Source organism: Rattus norvegicus, chromosome 18, assembly GCF_021556685.1.
Source record: "Rattus norvegicus strain SHRSP/BbbUtx chromosome 18, alternate assembly SHRSP_T2T, whole genome shotgun sequence".
Classification (NCBI taxonomy): Eukaryota; Metazoa; Chordata; class Mammalia; order Rodentia; family Muridae; genus Rattus; species Rattus norvegicus.
In genome coordinates this window covers 50,958,351-50,978,677 of record NC_141551.1, presented here as the reverse complement: position 1 = coordinate 50,978,677, position 20,327 = coordinate 50,958,351, and the positions used below count along the sequence as shown (strand labels likewise).

General features: G+C 40.8%; 1 protein-coding gene across 5 annotated transcripts in view; it reads right to left on the bottom strand.

Moving 5' to 3' along the window:
• Nucleotides 1-8,697: 8,697 nt before the first annotated feature.
• Nucleotides 8,698-20,327, bottom strand: part of LOC147999799 (uncharacterized) — a 63,438-nt gene continuing 51,808 nt past the window's right edge. The window contains exons 3-5 of one of the 5 annotated variants that reach the window (XM_087593684.1): nucleotides 20,126-20,240; nucleotides 14,579-14,683; nucleotides 11,983-12,903 (exon numbers count right to left, since the gene is read on the bottom strand). In XM_087593684.1, the coding sequence (XP_087449810.1) occupies nucleotides 12,869-12,903; nucleotides 14,579-14,683; nucleotides 20,126-20,240 (255 nt within the window). In that variant the 3' untranslated portion in view covers nucleotides 11,983-12,868. Of the gene's footprint in view, nucleotides 12,904-14,578; nucleotides 14,684-17,328; nucleotides 20,241-20,327 lie in introns of those variants that run through there. The other 4 variants (XR_015642965.1, XR_015642966.1, XR_015642967.1 and 1 more) reach the window with 4 other exon arrangements.

Sequence of the window (20,327 nt, the reverse complement as noted above, 5' to 3'; positions counted from 1 at the left end):
ACTTCATGTTTTTAAAATATTTAAGCCTAACAAGCATTTAGTTTCCACTGTGTTGTGCCACACAAAACACTATTTCACATTTCATCTTATTTTTAACTTTGTAAAGATGTCTGTTATAAAAGGAGAGTCCTATTTCGTCTATTGCCTTTCATACCTAGACATCCATTCAAGAAAAGTGAAAAGCTCTTGAACTATCTAATTCAGAGCTTGGTAGGCATAGGGAAAGGCTGTGGGCTGATGGGCAAATGGCTTGTATTTTCTCCTATGTCTCAGCGATGTTTCAACTTGTACTATTTCAGAACCATTTACTTATACTCAGCTTCTCATTGCCCTAAGAATCAGGTCTATTTATTTATTTATTTATTTATTTATTTATTTATTTATTTATTTATTTACTTATGTTAGGGTGTCTTTACTTTCTGAACCAGGAATAGGCATTTTCCCCATTTGCAGGAAGTCCTCCATTTTCCTTGCAGAGCCACTATGCAACAGCATCATCTCACATCTGGGGCTCCTATCTGCTTGTGTTAGCTCTGAGCAGGCTAGGTGAAAATCAAAGTTGAGAAACGGCCTCGAAAACATGTATGAAAAGCTCAAAACACATAGGCACATACACAGACACACAGACACAGACTACACACATACACACACACACACACAGAGAGAGAGAGAGAGAGAGAGAGAGAGAGAGAGAGAGAGAGAAAGAGAGAGAGAGATATGCCCACACAAGCACAGACACAGAGGCACACACACACATTGCCGAATCCAGTGTGATTTTGGAAAGTGATGTAGTGGGGGAGCAAGAGAATGAAGACAGACACAGGGAGATATAGGAAAACTAGGATCAGGTGGGCTAGGTTCTCTGCTAGAGAAGCTATAGGTTCAGCCCTGCTTTTTATATATATTTGAGGACTGAGATAGGTTATTGCAAACAGCTGAATAACAAGGCAGAGTTTATGTTGAAAGAGGTGCTCACAGAGACAAGTTTAGTTCACCACGGTAAAAGCCGTTTGTTTCTGTAGGGGAGCATCATCTGGGAGAGAAAGCCGTGGTGAACAGTTTCTTTACATACTATCAGTATAGTCACTCAAACTTCCAAGGAAAGCTTTGCCATTCCTCAGAAGCACCTTGGGTTTGGGGGATGTTTTGCCTTTCATTTATGGGTCAGGGGCATTTAATTTCTTGTCATTTGTGTACCATGTCAACAGCACACGTCTCAGGGCTTCCTCTACTGCCTTAAACATAAAAACACACGTCCATGTAAACACACACATGCACGCGCGCGCACACACACAACACACAGCACTTTCTCACAAACGCTGGAAATCTATTTTCTTCCTGAAAAATTTCTCTTCCCCATCTGCTCTACAACTCTCAGACAAGCCTGGAGTTCTACTAGCTTCTCGTGCTCCAAAGGCAGAATGGATGACCTGTGGCCATGTACAAACACAGAACAGAGGGTGCTACTAAAATATGCCTTTTCAATTAAACCCTAAATTGCATTTTTAACACTGTTTTTTGAAGCTAAAGAATTGCATGTCATACAGACTCATGCTACCACTGTATTCTCTTTCTAATTAATACACAAATAAAGGAAACAGAATGGGTTAGCCGGCGATGACACATTTATCCCCACTAATGAGGACACAGTGTGAGGATGCTCACTTCTTGCCCAAGGCTATGCTGTTTTCAGTTCTTCTTCTTGTAATTGTTGAATTTAATAGTTTGCACTGGCTTTTGAGATTAGGAAAAGGAGAAACACATCTGAAGAGGTTACCACTTGGAGATGATTTAGTTACAGTTTCTGGTTTTCACCAAGAATTGAAGGGCATGATTCCAGTTTCGTTGGCCCCTCCCTCCCTGATCTCCATCACTCCCACATTCTCCCTAATAAAATTTGTTGGTTGAGAATTACATAGCACAATTTTAGTCAACTAAAACAGGTCAGTAAGAAATGCCAGCTGACAGATAACTGAATGGGAGTCGAGAGTGGGTGAACAAAGGTGGCAATCTGGTATTTGGATAGAACAAAACCACTCCTTCTAGATTTGGATGGTAGCGATGAGACTTCTATTAGCGATTGTATCTTGGGTACTGTGCTGCACATGAAAGTGAGCGAGGTGAATGGCAGGTGTAGTGGCAATACTGACGTATAAGATACTCCGAATCTAGCCAATAGAGTGGCTACCTGGGGATGTAAAGTGCGGGCAAGGTGGAAATCAGGTTGGAGGGAAGGTCTGCCTGGAATTTCAGAGCTGGACACCTTGCTTTAAAGAGAGTTTTAGCTTACTGCAAAAGCGATTGTTTTTATCAGGGAAGCAATGGGTCAAGGAAAGGCAAGGGATGACAGAGTCCAGGGAAGCAATAACAAGAGTTGGAAACGGAAGCTGAGAGGGAAGATTTATGAGTCTAGAAGAGGAGGAAGAGGGACCGCAAAGAGGAAATGAGAACGGAGATGAGCAACTTCTCACTTTTCAAGACCCCTTTGACTATAAACTTCAGAAGTAGGAGCATCCTTTCACTCTCTCTTTTCATAGAAATTACAGGACTTAACAAAGCTGTGTGCCCCTGTGAAAAACACAGAAATAATCTCTAGTAGAAAGATAATTATGTATCTAGGTTGCTTGTTGACCTAGGCTATAGATTTTTATGACAAAAAAGCTTTGTTTATCTTTTAATCACGAGTTTTATTTGGGAATAACAGGTGTGAGATACACACAAAATGTCTGTTCGTGTGAAAAGACTGGATGCAAATGAGTTAGTCTGTCTAACATAAGACAGCGATACCCATTGGTCCTGAATATGAGGTCTGCTCTTCAGTGATTGTTATACCCAGTGTCACTCCATTGAAAAAAACTAATTTTCCCTCTCCCAACATGCATAAATGACAGTTCAGTTGTTAATCTTTACCTTAGTGGTAGGTTTTCATTCATTTATTCATTCATTTTATTTAAAATACAATAAAATAAAATATAGTAAGATAAAACCAAAAATGATGTTTTACTACATCAAAGGTGGGCAAGCCAAGCCAACAAAAGAGAAAGAGCCCAATGGAAGGGACAAGAGTCAGGGACCCACTCATCTACACATGCAGGAGTCCCTCCCATAAAATTACTTAATTGGAAGCTGCAACATGTATGCAAAGGACCCAGTGCAGAGCTCATGTGAATAATGAGGACCCTGTGAATAATGCTTCCGTCTCTGAGTTTGTATAAGCTTTGCTTGTGTTGATTCAAAGGTCATTGTTTCTTGGTATCCATCACCTCCTTTGGCTCTTAAACTCCTTCTGACATCTATGCCACAGGGTTCCCTGAGCTCTGGGTTGGGGGGAGCCTGAGATTTGACGGAGACATCCCATTTAGGTTTGAGTATAAACATTATTAGAAGGTGCTTTGGTTATGTTTTGTTACAGTAATAGAAACTCTAACTAATACACATTCCAAGTCTAAAGTGGGAAAATAGAGGGGTATCAAGAAAAACTAAATCAATATAATCAAAACATAGTAATGTAAACATCACACCCTGTATTTCCATGTTCAGAATGTATGGCTTATGGTACAATCCATGGGCTTCAGTTAGGGTTGCCCCCACCCATTAGCTCTGCTGACTGCACGACACATAGCCTGTATTCGGCTGCTCCCTTGGTATCAACAATTTTTCCCCCTGCAACAGATGTTTCACATTTCTAACATTGCTAATATTATAGGCTTTCCTCTGTAACTTAAACTTCACCTTTACAGATTTCTGCTCGGGGCACTCAGGGACTCCATGAGGGAAACCCAAACCTGCCACATGATGCCTGCATTTAACAGCCGTCTGAACCTTTATGCAGGCCTGCTCAATTCTCTTGGACTTAAATTCTGTACGTCTGCAAAGGCAGCCCTCTATGCATGATGATTCCAAATGCTGCTCCCAGCTAAAGACATAGCTGTGCCCTCTCTCACTACAGCTGCACTGGCTTCTGCATGCTTTATTGGTCAAACCTGGGAAAAGACTTTGCTGGGAGGTTGTTTTCGTGCAGGGAAACTGTGCAGACATTGTCTCTTCATATATGAGTCTTTCAAATGAATTTACATTTTTACACCTTAGAGCCTTTGCTAGGTCTTACTATCAATTAACCTTTCTCATTATTCCAGAGCAGAGTGTAAATTTTCTCTTTATTTATACTAATCTATTAACAAGCATCCGTATTCCGTGGGTTTCTGCCCTGACTGCAAATTCAATTGGGTTCACTCTCCTTTTCTTACAAAACAGTTTGTTGGTTAACTTTGTGTTCCCTCTCTCTCTACCCCCACCTTCCTTCCATCCTTCCCTCCCCATATAAAAATCACTGAATAATAACATGTAGATTTCGCTAGGTGGTGAAAAACAACCATGCTAGAGGCTTAGCAGAGAAACAATAGGCTAGAGGCAGGGCCATGCTATTACCCATAATGCTTATCTTCAGCCATTCCCCTCGAGCTCATAGGACTTCTGCAATCCTCCACAAACATCGAAGTAGCAATTGTGCAAACACAGGGATCTATGAGGAACATCACCACGACTTTCTGAATTACAGTCATCAATAAAGAAATAAAAGTATGTGAGATAACAGAACTTGAGAAAGGAACACATTTCACATTTAATTCTTACTGTGCTCATGGCTCTCCTTCAGAGGGTATTGGATTTCACATGGACATTCAGTGGTTTGCTGCACTTTTATTATCTTTGCACTTCTGATTGCTAAGTCTTCAGAAGGATTTGGTCAGGTGTCCACTAACGTTTTAAAAAATATATATATTGACTCTCTTTCATATCCACAACACCATGTCTGTGTAAGTACAGATCAAATTTTAACCCATGTATTATACTATGTTCTCTGCCTTGTATGTGTATGTAGCTTATGTTCATGAGGAAATAAACAAGCCTTTCAAATTCTGTGGTGAAGAAGAAGAAGAGGAGGAGGAAGAGGAAGAGGAGGAGGAGGTAGAAGACAAAAAGAAAAAGAAGGCAGCTACATACTTTGCCAACATAGAGCTTTTCAAGGAAAGCACATGATGTTACTATTGTACAATAAACTCAATACCTGTCCCTAGTTAATTTCATATTTTCACCCAGTGGATAGCTACACAACCTTTCTGTAATGGCTTAACTATTTTCCTCAATAGCACATTTTAAAGACAAATGAAGTAACTTATCCAGATGGGGGACATTTGATTATTGTGTCCAAGCACAAAGGGAAGGGCCATTTGCTCCACAGCAGAAGCCACCTAACGCAGAGTGTGGCACTGGGGATGTATTGCTGCTATGACAAATATAGAACCATCTAGAAGTTTATCTGGGCCAGATAGTAAGGAAAAGATGGAAGGATTCTGAGATGGAGGGAGTGAACATCTAAAGTTCCTTGAACAACTGTAGGAAGAAGTCTAGTGGCTCCTGAGGACTTATGAGAACTTCTGAGGACAATGAAGCCTTAAGGGACACTGAGGGAAATTAATCATTTTGTTTTAATATATGATTTAACAGCATTGTTACCATCTGCTGTGTAAAGGAGAAAGTGAATCAGGTGACCTAGACAAAATTTCCCAAATATCTTCCTGATGAGAGCCAGATGAAAAAAGATAACATAGACGACCTAAAGGAAGGGTTGGTTGTTGAGAAAAAAGGAGATGGAACTTACTTGCCTTGATATTTTCAAGCTTCTCCATATGACTGGGCTGTGCCTAGTTTTTTGTGTCAACTTAGCACAAGAGAGAGTCCTCTGAGAAGAAATCTTTTTTATTAGATATTTTACTTATTTACATTTCAAATGTTATTCCCTTTCCCAGTTTCTCCTCTATAAACACCCTATCCCATACCCTCTCCCCCTGCTTCTATGAGGGTGTCCCTCCACCTAACCACTCCCACCTCACCGCCCTGGCATTCCCTTGCACTGGGGCATTGAGCCTTCGCAGGACCAAAAGCCTCTCCTCCTATTGATGCCAGACAATGCCATCCTCTGTTACATATGCAGCCGGATCCATAGGTCCTACCATGTGTAATCTTTGGTTGGTGGTTTAGTTCTTGGGAGCTCTGCGAGGTCTGGTTGATTGATATTGCTGTTCTTCCTAGGGGATTGCAAATCCCTTCAGCTTCTTCAGTCCTTCCCCTAACTCCTCCATTGGGGTCCCCATGCTCAGTCTAATGGTTGGCTGTGAGCATCCCCATGTGTCTTTGTCAGGCTTTGGCAGAGCCTCTCAGGAGACAGCTATATCTGGCTCCTGTCAGCAAGCACTTCCTGGCATCTGCAATAGTGTCTGGGTTTGGTGTCTGTATATGAGATGGATCCCCACGTGGGGCAGTCTCTGGATGGCCTTTCCTTCAGTCTCTGCTCCATACTTGGTCCCTATATTTTCGTTAGACAGGAGTAAGTCTGGATTAAAAATTTGGAGATGAACAGGTGGCCCCATCCCCCAACCAGGGGCCTTGTCTAACCTCTGGATATGGTCTCTACACGTTCTCCCTCCCCTTTATGAGTATTTCAGCTAATCTCATCCCTGTAGGGTCTGGGAACCTCTTGCTTTCCTGGAGTCTGGAACTTTCTGATGGCTACCCCAGTTCTCCATCCCCATTGCTACATACCTCTGTTCAATCTCCTGACCTTCTGTATATCATCCCAGTCTCCTCCCATTCCTGATGCTGCCCCTCCCCTTTTTCCCTTCCCACTCCTCTCTTTCTCCAAAGTCCCTCTTACCCTCTACCTCCTGTGAGTATTTTGTTTCATCTTCTATGAAGGACTGAGCTTTAGAAGAAGAAATCTTAATTGAGAAGATGCCTCCATTAAATTGGTCTATAGGGCTTTCTTCCTTCCTTCCTTCCTTCCTTCCTTCCTTCCTTCCTTCCTTCCTTCCTTTGACTGACTGACTGACTGACTGACTGACTGGGTGACTGGGTGACTGGCTGGCTGGCTGGCTGGCTAACTGACTGACTGACTGACTGACTGACTGACTGACAGATAGATAGATGGATTGATGGACGGACGGATGGATGGATGTGGGAGGGCACAGCTCATTGTCAGTAGTGCTACTCCTGGAGAGGTGACATTTATATACTTGAATATATAAGAAAGCAGACTGAGCAGTCCATAGGGAGCTAGCAAATAAAAGGCATTCCTCTACGGTCTCTGCTTCAGTTCCTGCCTCCTTCTCCCTTGACTTCTTTCAAATAATGGAGTATGACTCAGTAGTTTGAGACAAGAATAAATCCTTTCCTCCCTAAGTAGCTTTTGGTAATGGTGTTTTACTACAACAATAGAAACCCTAAGACAGTGGCAAGCAGTGCTACAGTGAAGAACTGGTTTATCAGCACACAGCACTCAGTATGTCTCAAAATGCAAAACTAGCTTACTTCTCATGCAGAAGGAAGTGTAATTAAGAGCACTGACCCCAGAGCACAGAGTCAGGAGCTAGGCTGAAGTATTCCAGCAAGAGCAAGGTAAAGAAGTATGTCTGGTTGGATTAATGAACTCTGTGTGTCTCCCATTGTCTCCTGTCTGAGTAGAAGTAAGCTGTCTTCCTATAACTAATTCACCATGGTTAAGGGCTATAAGGACTTACAGCTATAGAGTAAATATATTTTGTGTTGTGAAATGAGAATGAGAATTTAGAGAATGTGGTAGAGTGCTATTCAAAAATGATATGTTTACATGTCGAGTTACAAAGTAATAGATGAAAGATGCCTAATCTTGGCCAACTCACCTGGTTTAGACTCACTTGAAAACATGTTGACAATCTATGAGGTCGGTTCCTGACAATGGGGGCCTGTAAGATGGCTCACTGGGTAAAAACACTTGCCTCGAGAGCTTGATGACTGAAACTCAGTCCTTGGAATTCACACAGAGGTCAGATGCAGTGCCAAGCATCTGTAGCCTCAGCACTCTGATGGTAACTGGCCAGAAACAGGAGAACTGGCTGGAAACTCAAGTATCAGATAGCCTGGAGTAGGTGGCAGGAGAACAGAAGAACAAAAGAAATCCTGCTTCAAACAATGAGGAAGGAGAGAACACATTCCTGAAAAAGTGTTTGCTGAACTCCACAGGTACAAAGGATCTCTCTCTCTCTCTCTCTCTCTCTCTCTCTCTCTCTCTCTCTCACACACACACACACACACACACACACACACACACACACAGAGGATGAAGGATGGAGAAAGTGAGCCGAAAACCAGCATTTCCCTCTATTTGCTTCCTGACCATGAATGTAATGTGATGAGCCATTCTACCCTCCTGTCTTCCCTGCCACAATGAAATGTATCCTTAGACTAGGAGTTAAAATAAAGCCTTCGTTATCTTGTTTCTATTGTCAAGTGATTTCTTTTTTTTTTTTTTTACCACCCACCCTCCCACCTGTCAAGTGATTTCTTATAGCAATAGCAAAAGTCACAGAAATATAAACAGGGTCTCATAGCTGAAATATAAGAATATTCTTTTGATATGAGACCTTTCAATTAAGAAATTAGCGATGAACTCTCTCCCTTTGTGGGCACAGGCCCTGTCTTATACTTTATTTATTATGTATGGGATACGTCCTGTGCAATATAGGTGCTTAGGCGTTTACCATTGAACAGGAGAAAGCATAGCTTTGTTGTTCGCACCTAAGGAAATTCAATATTGGATTTTATAATATTCTCAGTGTATCAGTTTTGCTTTGTCTTTTTTCTTTTTTTCATTTTTCTCTTTTCAAAGAAAAGCTTTCGGCACAGGTGACCTTGTTACATTTTTTTAGACCCAGCTCAAGATTTTTGCCAAATTTAATATATATTTTCTCAGTTATATGTTGAATACCTTGGGGGCTAGTAGTAAGTATTTGAAATACTAGGTATTATATGGTTTTTCCTAGGTATTTGTTATTATCTGACATTCTTCCTTCTTACAATGGAACAGGGTGATGCAACTGTCCCATGAGTCTAAGCTAGAGGCTTCACACCCTCTTAGTTAAAGCATTATGTATTAAGCAAGATTTGGTTTAAGAAATTCTAAGTGCCGCAAAGGTATGTGCCCAGTTAAAAAGCAATTGCCCCGTGGAAATTCTTTTTATCAAGGCCCTTCTTTCCACATTTTGTTGATACGGCCATGAAAGAAGCATTGCTTTAATGTCAGAAAGCACAGTGAACCTACTGTGTGAACTCATGGCTGTCTGCCCTTTTCTCATGGAACACTGTACTTCATGAGGAGTTTTACATTAAAGTTACAATAGTACTAACTGAATTTTTTTCTCTTATACTTTATTCTATACTACATTTTGTTCACTTCTTACAATTTTTGATTTACAAATTGTGTCTCTTTATAAATTCAATTCTCATCCCATAGCTTTCCCTAGGCTCATTCTATCTATGCTTGGCTTCTTCCTAATGTTTATAACCTAGCATATGTGCATATATGTATATGTATAAGATATATATGTATATGTGTATGATGCATATGTATATGTATAAAAGCATAAGTATACATAGTCATGAGTGAAAGGACCTTGTAAACCATAATTCTGTAAGCAAATGAATTCCCTGTGTCTTCATTTACCCTCCTGCCCAAACCATGCCTTTTTCATATTCTGTTACAAATTTCTTCTAGAATGAGGATATATACCTTGTTTCAATGCTTACGGTTTTCCTTAGTAGTTTTGAAGGATTGAGAGCCCCTAATTACACTCAGGAAGCTTTTGGCCCTGGAGAGTTTTGTCACCACCTGGGAATAGCAGCTGCCTGAAATGGGTGTGAGAAGCAGCCTGCCTTTACTTTTAGAGGAAGTCACTGCAGAATAAACTTGTGATATGAGATGGGACATCTTTCTGAATAGGAACTGTTTGGAATCTCTTTCCCCTTTCCTCTGCCCTATTATGCTAAGGAGAAATGTGGAGGGATATGTTTTATGTATATGAAATTTTGAAGTAAAAATAACACATGGATTAGTTATGTAACTCTATTCCCACTTAGGAAATAAAATAAGCCTATCCTATAAAAGCACCTTTTGTGGTCTTCCTGATGACATTTCCCTCAAGGGTAGCCAGCAGCATGAATTTTGTGTATATAATCGACTTACTTTTGTAGAATTTTATTGCCTGTAAATTGGCACATATCTCAAAGGGGGAAACAAGACACAATGTCACGTTCATCATAATGAGATTTCCTTCTCCTAAGGACTTTTACCCTTCAAGACATGGTTGCCTCAGTAGCTCCTCAGGCATTTGGATGGGTTTTGTGTTTTTAATCTAGCTGATTCCATTATTTTTAATAAGACAATTGGCTCAGTATGAGCGAGAGTGTCGATTCTGAAGGCAGAATGCTTCTCCATATTCTAAATAGGACAAGTCCATGTCATATGAAGACGCATAAACTGAAATTGGTAGCTGCTCACTATTAAGTATTGACCAGGTTTATGAGCAGGTTTAAGGTTTAGAAGGACAGAATTTTAGATCAGGTTGTAGAGCTGTGGGATGACCCCAGTGGGCAGCTGGAAGAGTACTCTTTCATGTGCTCCCCTTTGTTTGGAACACTGATGCATTTCCACTCTACACTGTCTTCCTTCCTTTCCTAGCTGAAGCTATATGTTTATTTTAAAGACGGCCTGAACTCATCGCATATCAGCATCAGCCGCACTAACAGTCTCTGTTTACAGCTCCTGCTTGCAGCCTTTCAACTTCCATTTCACATCCCTCAATGTAAATCCTTTCCTGGCCATCTGACTCTGTGAACAGAAAGTATTTATTGCTGGTCCTAAGCCTAGTTTTAGTCTATGTAAGCCCCACCAGCTGGTTAAGGCTCTGCCATGAGGCCGGTCCTCTACTTCGAGAAGTTCACCATGAACTTCGGCAGCCAAGACCTAAACCTCCCCAAAGTTAACTCACTTTAATAAAAAAAATTCACTATACCTATGACATTTGTAGCAATGCTATTTCTTGAATTGCAAATTGAGATAAAATTTATACATGCATGTCAGAAAATATATAACATGAGCTCTGTCAGTGTTATAAAAATATTGGCAAAAAGGTTTTTCGAGATTTTGATCAACAATCCCATAGACACATCAACATTACAGGCTTTTGCCATGTCTTTCGGGTAGCCCCCATAACCCCATAAGCCATTATTGCTGAACCACCACGTATTTGACATAGAGAAATCAAACTGGTACTGATCTGAAAGTGTCTTCCTTCCTGGCTAGGTTTCGTAGTGCTGGAAGCTTCTGTGAGCTCTACCAGGGAAGAAATTCAACAGTCTTACCCATCACCAAACCAATAGCCAAATTTATTTTAAACTTAACCTTAACCAGCCTTAACCAGATGGTGGGGCTTACATAGACTAATACTAGTCTTAGGACCAGCAATAAATATTTTCTGTTCACAGGGTCGGATGGCCACTGAAGGGATTTACATTCAAGGAAGGTAAAATAGAACTTGAAAGGCAGCAAGCAGGAGCTGAAAACAGAGCCTGTTAGTGAGGCCGATACTGCTGTGCTGTGAGTCCAGGCCTTCTTTAAAATAAACTTATAACTAAACCAAACTATAATAACCACTGTTCTGGCAATATATACACACTGGTACAATAATGACGCTGGTGATACTGCTGTTACCAACCACTTTCCAGCTGCATTTAAAGGCTTCTCCACAAGATGGAACTCATGCACGATAGTGCTAACTGGGGCAAAACTCCATGGCCAACTCGTGCCATAGGCCATAGGGAAGACCCTGATACTGTTGTTCTGCTAAGTGGAGACAATGCTACTCTGCCCCTCAGGTTCTTATCCTTATTCACGTGGATTTCTGCATTGCACAACTCCAGCCAGAGAACCCACTGTCTACAATAGATGTCGACTACATAGACCCACTGCTAGTCAACTTACAGAGAGAAAACGATTGTGCAATACTCCTCTCTGAGTGGGACAGTCATATCATGCATCGTATGTATTGCTTTTCCCCCAAGTCCCAGAATTATTGTGCAAGAGGGGCTAGAATGACCGTAAGAGTCGAGCTAGAGTATGTGTGGAGTAAAACTGTATTTGTTAGACAGAATAGTGTTGATGCTCACATGGACTCACAGCAATTGGGACCAGATACACAAGCCCTGCACAAAATTAAGCCATCCTAAATCCCAGCATCAAGGAAGGAGGGGCTCATGAAATTGTACTACTAGCTAAGAAGCTATTTATTTGTGGTGAGGAAGGATTAATATATTATGATGAATATCAATATATAATGTACATAGTAATATTTATCACTGTGAAGATTGTTAATATACAGAATATAATATGGAATCTTAAAATCATTGACATATATTATTACAGTAGCCGTGTAAACTGGAGATTATGATTATCCCCATTTCTCAAAGGAAGAAACAGAAATTAACCATTTACAGGATGTGTCATGGGTATGTGTCTGGACAGACTTCAACACAAAGCTGGGCCACCCTGTTTCCTTCACCAACTTCTGATGCTGTCAGTCTCCCAGAAGGGGGGAGAATAGTGAAGTGTCTGAGAGAGCTCCTTTCCTATTAATAGAAAAAAGAATACATACAGCAAATTGACATGATAGTGAAATTTGCAATCTCAGGGATCATGTGTTAAGTTCCATGTTACTTCTAAAGTGTCAGTACAATGGAGATCTTCAATATTAATAAAAACTGGGCTTCACATCAGCTGAGAGAGGAAACCATAAAAATAAAACCAATATATTTGGTTAAATGTCAATTTATAATTAGCAAAATAATCAGTGCTCTGGACTGTTCATAAAGCATCATTGCCTTATAATATTCTATGTAGACTAACTAGGCTGAGATATGTTAGCAGACATATCTGAACTGCTATTCGTTGTTGAAAGTGTTTTTGTTGTTAGACCAAGGGCTGATGAAGACAGCACTCCTCTTACAAAAAAGGTCCAGAAGCAGGCAAGCATTTTCCTAAAAGAGAGAAGAACCAGTGTGTAAAACAATAGCTTGTGTATTTTCAGTGCATACAATAACACTTTGTTTTCAAGCTGGGTACTGTGGCTCTCAGCTGTAACCCCACTCAGGGGGAAACGGCAGATTTTGAAACCAGGAAAACCAAAATCAGCCAGAAGGAAAAGGATGATATTTCTTCTTGTGTTTATCATGAACTGTGAATTCAAGCATGGAGAACAGGTTCAGGATCTTCAGTGTCTTATCCTCAATATCATGACTGCCATCACAGTCAAACAAGGGCAAGGGCCACGAAAGAAATTACTGTCTTTAAAAACACACTATCTAAATTTAACATTTGCTTCCTGGGGAGTTAGTCTTGTTCTCACATACATGCCAGGCCATGTAGCACTGAGCTGTATCAAACTCAGTTTTGGCCAGATCAGGTTGGTGGCAGGAGATTGGCTCATTTTGAATTATTGTCTTATGTGTCCAGATGTGAAACTGCAAAGTGTTTCCCTAAATTTTTAATATAGGCAGCACAATTACAGTGATATGACAGTGAAAATTTGTTACATTCAACAGTGATGTGGAATTTTAATGTGCTGATACCTTCAACAATCTAATATTGGGGATCATTAAAGTCACATAATTTCAAGCTCTAACCCCAAACCTAACATTAGGACAAAAATATATAAGTAAGCTGTTTTAAAAAACAAACATACAAAAAAAAACAGTGTCCTCAATCTTTGAGATCACCAATGTTCTTTTTGATCAAGGTATAGTATGAAGGAATTCCTAGGAGACATTTAGGCCTGGGAAATTCCATGAAGGTATTCATACTCTTCAGCCTTCTAAGAGACATTGTATCTGTGCATCTCACAGCTGTTAGACACAGGAAGTTATTAACATTTCAAATCTGGTCCATTAAAGAAATTATTTCAGAATTCAGATCCATGACCAAACTACCAATATTTAATGACCCAGGAGTCATATGTGTCTAGTTACTATCATATTGGAAGCAGAAGGAGAACATTTTTATCCTCATAGAAAATGCTGTGGAACAAACCCTTATTATTCCTGGAATCCAGAGCCTCTGTTAGTTTCTTGTTTTCCTTTGATCTTGGTGCAGCTTGAGCCTTGTTAGAGAGGGCAGGTGAGGAAGTTCTTGGCAGATATCTGCCAGCAGGAGAAAGCTGAGATACACAAACTGAAGGCAGCTTTGGGATGGGATCTACAGAAAGGCTGATGAGTTTCAGGGTGGGAGTAACCTGGCTTTTGCCTTGGGCTGTCATTAGAAAATTCAGTTGAGTGATAGAATCTTTTCATTATCTACTGAGCTCAAAAAATGAACTTATATGAGGGCAAAATGGTGTCGACTGTCAAAATGTCGTTCCTAGCTACCTAGGATATAGTGAGGAAGGCACCCATCTCCTATTCTGCATGGCAAGAGACTACAATGAGATGAATTATGTGTGTGCAGTCCATAAGCTTAAAATGCTTGACATTGTCTATAATACATCTCAATGATTCGAATCAGCTACTGTCCAATTAATGGACTGTGCTGAGTGTTTGCATTCGTTAGCTGAACTGTCACAGAGACCGTGGAGAAAGCATAACCTCCATTCTCATTCTGAGCTTTATCTACTTGGGGAGCAAGCAGACCTTGACCACAGAACCAGGGAGCAGGTCTCACCTGCCAAGGGCTCATAGGCATTTCTCTCTTTTTGTCTTATTCTGCTTTTCATTTTCCTGAAGAAATGCTTTAGGAGTTGAAGAAAGCTGTCAGATCCCATGCGACCTTAAAAAAAAAAAAAAAAAAAAACAAGTATAACAAAAGAGGAAGGGAAGGGAATTCTGCTCTTGCAGGATGCCCTTGTTTTGTCTTGTAGCTGTCAGCAAAAATGGGAGCTAAAGCATTAGTGGAAATGGGTATTTCCTTCAGCTCTGCAGAGATAAGATTTTCTAAGAAAAGGACCATTTCCTTGGGCATACCCATGTTAAAGCCTTTGAAGAGAATATCTCACTAAAGAAATTCTGCTTTGTCTTCAAATTGCTATGACTAATATTCAAGCCCTTTCTAACAAATATGTGTCGTTTGGTAATTCTAACCCCTTTGCAGCTAGCTGTCCTGGTTACATCAGGTGCCAATCTGTGATTGGACGGACCTCCTTTGGGCTATAACTGCCTCTCCTTCACTTTCAGAACCAAGAATGTTGTCTTCAGAACCAATTCTAATCGCAAAATACCCTTTGAGTGTCAATGTGGAGTGTCTGTAGGTAATGGCAGACGTCTGAATTAATTCTGATTCACTTTGGTGACAGGGTGAGCTTCAAAGCTAAGCATACCTTATAGATGTCGCATTGAGATAAGGTCTTCTGCTGTTTGTCACTGTGTATAGCAAGCTAGCTGCTCCATAAGCTTCAAGGGACTTCTGTCTCTGCCTCTCATCTTGATAGAGAGCTGGGGTTACAAATGTATGCAATCGTGTCTGATGTAACATGGACTCTGTGGACCCAAATCAGGTCCTCACATTTCCATGGTCAGTGCTCTTCATGCTGAGTCTTCCCCCTAGCCTTGCCTGGTTTGGTATATTTCACCTCAAGCCACAACCAGGCACTATAGAAAAATTCTTTTAGACCTTCTCAGTGTATTCATCTTGTATGACTGACTCTTCCTGGGGCACATGTGTCTTCACAACCAAGAAAGGGAACCCAAGACAGACCAAAGTAGACATTTAACCCATATTCCAATTGCTGATACAATGAGTTGTTACTTGGTTACTAACAGGAGGATGGATGAGGTGTTACTTACAGTGGGCAGGGGTAGAGTCTCTGTCAGAAACTCTGTTTAAACTCTTTTGTACTATAGATAAGAGCCCTCTGGAACCTTCCAAGCTTCTTTCTGTCAATGTGACATTTTCTTTACTATTTATCATCCGAGCCTCTCCCTTCTTCCTGAAGCAAATATTTTAGTTTGGATGTAATACTGCAATTTGGGAGAACATGTCATACAGCTACTCATAACTTTATAAACATATGCACAAATAGTAATTTTACATCTACTTTTTCTCATATGTCTGACAATACTAGAATCACTACAAATCGGTCGTTTAGATGATAGTGACACATTCCACACACTAGTAAGAAAATAATATAAATAGGAAGTAAATTCCCAGCATCTACTGAAGGAGTGTAAAGGCCAACAACTCACAGGCAAGTAAGTGACCAAAGGGATGGCGCCATACTTGCTATGACTCTTGATAAATATCCTGTTCATCTCCTTTCTGTTTTCCCACAACCCTCCGTAGACAGTTTAGTCAACCTTGACCGATTTTGGACTTCTTGGTAGCCTTCCAATCATAATCCATCCCACCATTTTCTCTCTTGATACAGGAATTCAGAACACTACAGAGCTCGCATGCAGAACTTTTTATCGGTACTCACGGATAGTACCTCACATTAGTCAATGCTTACTTTCTTTCTCTCCTTGTCTGAATGTTTTCTATATAAATATTTGAGAATGCCCCAGTCCTCTGCAGTCAGAGAAGGGGGCATGAAGACATTGTGATTTTCTCGGTGTAATGAATTTAATAAACTGAGAGGGTAGGATTTGAGTCCAGGCCCAAACTATTGTGGGATCCTGTTCCCAGTGACGGTCAGCTAGCCAAAGGAGTTGGTTCCATGTGATCTCCTAGGAGGCCTTCCTCCTGCCACATGCAGTTCACTGCACTACAAGCACACAAGCGTACTTTCTTTGGAAAACACATAAAATTAATGTCCTTTCTCAGCAGGGTTTTCTTGAATCCTCAGACCTAATGTTAAATCCTCTCTCTTTGCAGGAGTGATTTTCTTCCACAAGATTAGCTACAACTCATGGGTTTGCTTCTTTGTTTACAAGAGTTTTTTCCCCTCCACCACTACACTATCCATTTTCTGTAATGCACCTCGACTCAGTACCTGCTTAACATTGTTGAATACGTTCACGGATTTAACATGATTTAATCTCCATCACAGATGCCAAGGAAATACTACTCTTCATTGGCAGGAATTTTATAAACTTGCTTACACAAGGTCAAAGAGCTTGTATACCTGAAGAATGGAGTGAGTCCCAACCTTCCTGCCCCCATTCCACAGGCAGGCTACCCATGATGTTCAGGACCTGAAGACCTGAGTGAGGAGACTGCCGCAGCAGCTGGTAGATGGGTTTCATAATGTCCTCTATAATTATCTGTAAATCTGTAAACCTTGAAGGGAAAAATAAACCCTTCCTACTCCCATTCCTTTTTAGAAAGAAGACTAGATGGCAGAATGAAACCTCATCTTGAGGGCTGTGTGGAGCAAATCAGTGCAAGGAGACAGCTAATTGCCCAACCTGATTGCAACTGCTAATCACAGTCGCAGGGAAAAAAATACGTTGGGAATTAATTAGGCAAGGACCTTCTGAACAGCAGCAGGAAGCCTCCAAGTGACCTTTATTTACAGTCAGTTAAACAGAAGTGTGACTGAAAATGCCAGGGAGCAAATCAGATTATTAATATTGATTGCTTAAAGAAAATGAATAATTTAGAAGCTAAGTCGGAATAAATAGCCAGTGACAGAGATGAAAGAGCTCAGAACACCACACTTGGAACATTTATCTATCAGGCAGTGATATTCCTGCCTCAGAAACCCAGAAGTCCCACCCTCACAAAAGCACAATTAGTTTCTTGACCCAGCATGATTGCCCCCCAGGAATGGTCCCATTTGACTGAGTAGCCAGGGTATTGGGCAATAGTTTTTGTCAACATTTTGCTTGGTAAACTCATTAGAAGTTCACAAAGGCTTCTTCCTGATTTTTATCAATAAAACATCAATCAGAAGAAGTTGGATTGTGTTTTCTCTGCTGACTGAATGGGGCTCCAGGATTTCTGATTTTGATGACCGTGTGTCTTTTGTGGTTCCCAGACTACAGATGTTCTAATGAAGGGGGTAGAGGTGACCAATTATTTGTAAATAGAGACTATTGGAGGCAATCACCTTTCACATAATGAAGTCAGCTTCATATCAGTTTTCATTTGCAACATGCCTCTATTCTAACTCCATGCAATGGTAAGACACAAAACACAGATATACATATAGGATCATATCAAGATCTCAAATATGCACTTTCTGTAAGTGATGAGCTTGTTTGCATTTTGTTTTATGAGATTTTGGGTAGCCATTTTGAAAATCTTAATTTATCTCTAAAGTGTTACTGACCTCTACCTGAAAATGCTAATGAAATTTTCTAGTGGGAAAGTTACTTTTATAATTAGGGTTTAAGGTAGTAGGCATTAGCAGTTTTGCTGAAGTAGAAGCATCTCAGAGTGACCACGGCAAGACAAAAATTTGGGCATCTTGATTTTGAATACAACTCTGAGAATTCAAGATCCTTATTCTTAGATTAATGTAGCGAATTAACTAGCCAAGTTTAAGACAGCCACAATTTCTATAATAACAGTAAACATAACCTGTAAACCAATGAATAAAACAAGTCGAATCACTAATTTTTTCTATCTAGTATAGGCATTAATATCCATGTATGCCTATATTAATTCATGTCGTTCGTGTTATTTATTGAATATTTAACATATTTTATACAGCTATAGGGGATATAGCCATTCCAGTTAGTTACTTTTCTGCTGCTGAGATTAAAAAAAATCACAAGCAAGTTGGAGAAGAAAGTATTTTATCTGGACGTTAAGGGACAGGAGGTGGGGTGCAGTCTATTGAGTGGAGAAGGCAAGATGGTGGGCAGGAAAGGAATCATGGCGGGAGCCAGAAGCTCGGTGGTCACATTTTCGTAAGCATACAGGAAGCAGAGAGGGAGAATAGGAAGTGGATGAGCCTGTGAACTCTCAGAACGCTGCTCCAGCTGTACTTTCTCAAGCAAGAATACCTTCTAACCATTCTATATATACCCTTCCTCACAGCAGTGCCACTAACTGGAGACAATGTTTCCAAATGGATCGGCCTAGGAGGAATCTTTCTCATTCAAATCACTTCAAAGCTACTGAAGCAATATACTGTGCATCCCTCAGGGTAAAGACTCAAATCTATTCTACTTTGTAACAGACTTTCCCAAGTAAGTTCCTCAGTACTTTGCACTGAGGGATCAAAATGTCTGCCGATATAATCTCAGATAATCGATATCCCAGCATCTGGGAAGGAGTCGAGTACCAACTTCAAGGACACTTGAAGATCATTTTGTGTGAGGATTACTGTTGCATATTAGCCTCATTTTCCTGTCTATCAAAATCAAGCAAAAGTAACCCTGTCAGTTGGTCTGGCCAATCCTAAGTGATCCAACACTATTGTGTTCTGAATATGAAAGGTCCCAGACAGCCTCCGCGCCTGAGCTGTTGGCGGTGTTTGGAACACTTGTGAAACCTTGAGGCGTTGAAGCCTTGACAGAGGCAGTAGGTGACCATGAGAGGACTATTAGTCAGAGTCAGGCTATCTCCATGACAGGCTACAAACTGGCAGTTTGGGGGTCTAGGCCTAAGTTTCTGTTTCCCAGAACTGGAAAAATCCCAAACAAATCAATTCCAGGAAGAAAACAAAAAACAAAAAACACTTCTTCGGGGCAGCCAATCAGGATGCTGCTCCCCTACCTACCCTGAGCCAACCTCATGAGGGAATCAGGAGCTGTAGAAGCTGTTGCACCACTGAGCTTGAGCCAAATATAATTAATCAGCAAACGTCCTCCAAATCCCCCTTAACCAAACCCAGACACCTATAACCCTGGAGATAGAATCAACCAATCAAGGGAAAGAAAAGTAAAAGTCACCTACTTCTACCCTAACAAGCTTTAAATCGACTCTGCAAAGTCTACATGTCTGCCTTCTAGTCCATTGAATGGTGGGCCCCAGCATGCAGGTTCTCTGCAGAATAAACTCTCCTTGATGTTGCATACTCTTTGGGTTATCGTTCGTCGCAAATCACAGACCCTTTATAACTAGCAGGCCGAGTTTCTCAGACCTGTTTGCAAGCCTCTTCTCTGCTTCCTGAGGAGAAAATGTAGCCATCCTCCTTATGCTCCTTCCCCAACACGATGGGACATATCCCCTTTAAACTTCCTTAAGTTGATTCTTGTCAGGTGGTTGTTCACAGCCATGCTGAAAGCAATGAATGCACTGCCCAACAGCCTTCTGTTCTTCTGGTTAAAATATAGATGGCTGGCTGCTCTTCTAGAGGACCAGCACTGGATCTCCAATCCATACCTGACAGTTCACAAGCAACTTTAACTCCGGTTCCAGAGGCTCGGACATCATTACTGGCTTCTGTGGACACCAGGTTCTCATGTGATGGACAGACACACATGTAGACTAAGCACTCCTACATATAAAATAAAAGGAAATAAACCTGTCTTTAGGAGGAAAAAAATATAGCCAGAAAGACAGATAAACTGCACCAAGCAGGGTT